The sequence below is a fragment of the Cibotium barometz genome, chromosome 60 (genome assembly GCF_041138505.1).
Source record: "Cibotium barometz isolate CiBa-2024 chromosome 60, ASM4113850v1, whole genome shotgun sequence".
In the NCBI taxonomy this organism is placed as follows: domain Eukaryota; kingdom Viridiplantae; phylum Streptophyta; class Polypodiopsida; order Cyatheales; family Cibotiaceae; genus Cibotium; species Cibotium barometz.
In genome coordinates, this window is record NC_141105.1 from 31175677 (window position 1) to 31177649 (window position 1973).

The window sequence follows — 1973 nt, forward strand, 5'->3', positions numbered from 1 at the left end:
GCGGAGGAGATGCTTGTCTCACCAGCATCAATCACCGCTTAAATAAGGCTGTTGCAATGTGTGTGCCGGCCATGTTTGCAGAGATTCACGAAAAAGTATGTGAATATATACTATGTGAGTTCGGTAGAATGACAATTTTAATATCAAATCTCTTCAATATTTTATTCACATAAAGGTTTTCTTTAAACAAGTTTGAAAAGAATTTGCAGATTTGTAAAGCAAAAAGGGTACATTTTACTTATGAAAAGGATGCAGGATCCATGCATTCTCACTTCTCTCTCGACACACATACCCAGCATGACATATAATAATAGTCCATATGAGGTTTGATTATCTGAAAACGGTTACTTAGTATTAATATAATGTACATAAGGACACATTGATTAACAACTTTACTTTCATAAAGTGAACAAAACTTCCATCCCTTGTGGAAGGTTATTATTAGAGAGGAGCTTATTCGCTGAGCTGTAGTCTAGTTCTTGGTGGGGACGAAGATGAGACTGTTCTCATGGGTCCAGTGGCAGGCTTCTGTGCGCCCTGGGGTGGAGTGCAGGTCCACGAACGCCACGTGGAGGGGACTCCAATCACTGGTGTCCATGTGGCAGATGGCGACCGCGTGGACGAGCTCATTGTCGGCTGCTTGCGTGGACTGGAGAGTGGCGCTGTAGATGCGAGTATTGGGGATATGGTGGCAGAAATGCACCGCGAACGGGTATGTCTGGGCGTGGCACGACAGATAGGGCTGTGCCGCCTCCGCTTGCAGCTCCATCTTCAGAAGCTTGGCCGGCACGGAGGCAGAGCTGCCGCTAGAGACCGGTAGAAACCGCAGTGAGCTGCCGTGCGACTTGTCGAGAACCTTGGCTTTAAGCTGGTCTGCGAGATCCTCCAAGGAGAGCGCACAGAAGGCTTCTTCTCCAGGAAGAAGCTCTTGTGCATGCGCGTTGCACAGCTGCGACGTATACATGCTCTCCTTTCCAAGCAAAGAGGAAGAAGGGATATTGAAAGCCGCCTGCACGAGATGGGTGTTTAGAGGCTGGAACAGCTCCGCTAGCTGCCGAGGGAGAAGGGAGGCGGTGGGCGCTCTATCCTTTTGGTCTCTTAGCACCAGGTGGGCGCCCTGTACAAGATCACTTTCTCTGAAGAAGTTACCTTGGCTCTGCATCAATTTCTGCTGGCGTCGGTCTCATACACAGGATAGCGGAAGCCTGATTGGACAACGCACCTTGGGAGGACGCGTCGAAATTCTGCGAACTGCTGGACATTGCAGTAGAGGCGGGCGGCCATGCAAATGCCCGGCTGCACTACTCGGCCTGATGAAATCATGTCCTTGTAGTGGGTGATCAACGCTGTGGAGGAGTCCAAGGGCGATACCATCTTGCGCAGGTGCGCAGGGAGAGGAACATTAGGTAAGATCTTCTCCCAATACTCTACTGCAGATGCAGAGGGAAGATCATGAGCCCCCTGGCTCCCCTCCATCTTCAATATCATGATCAGCAGAATTGCAGCAAGCAGCATACGAGTATTATATGATGCTACTGCAAGCGCTGGGGAAGCCATTCTAGTGCAGGTGCGGTGCAGTATAAGTGATGGATGCAGGTGAGAAGCTGGTGAACGATGGTTTCTATCTTATAGCTCGGACTCCGGAGAAGCACATGGTAGGAACTGAAGTGGGAGTAAAGTCGAGTACAATTCCTCCTGGTGAGACTCGACGCGGACCACTTTTTTACGAGGCTTATCCCAGTAACTCGAGTGGGAGTGGAACTCGAGTGGGACTCCAACAGGTGCTACAGACAGCGACTCCAACAGGTGCTACAGAGAGCGACTCCTTTCTCTCTCTCTCTTGTGATTCAGGCGACTGGTTGAGTGTTGGACAGCAGACATAGAGGAGTACAATGAATCCCCACTAACCCCTGGTGAGACCACTTTTTACGAGACTTATCCGCAGCTTTTAATCGAGTTCCACTCCCACTCGA

The 1973-nt window shown here is 49.9% G+C and overlaps 1 protein-coding gene across 1 annotated transcript; it reads right to left on the minus strand.

The window, feature by feature from the left end:
- Positions 1-325: 325 nt before the first annotated feature.
- On the minus strand, positions 326-1557 carry LOC147605233 (BURP domain-containing protein 12-like). The gene is made up of 2 exons (XM_086794303.1): positions 1293-1557; positions 326-1182 (listed from the first exon to the last, which is right to left on the minus strand). Exons 1-2 carry the CDS (start codon positions 1555-1557, stop codon positions 473-475), a joined length of 975 nt encoding a protein of 324 aa, XP_086650429.1. The 3' UTR covers positions 326-472.
- Positions 1558-1973: the final 416 nt, after the last annotated feature.

What these genes read in the sequence shown, in the direction of transcription:
- LOC147605233 (XM_086794303.1), bottom strand. Translation starts at nt 1,557, where the DNA reads ATGGCTTCCCCAGCGCTTGCAGTAGCATCATATAATACTCGTATGCTG. An exon ending in AGGCCGAGTAGTGCAGCCGG is followed by an intron (nt 1,183 to 1,292) that starts GCATTTGCATGG and finishes CCTGTGTATGAG; the next exon opens with ACCGACGCCAGCAGAAATTG.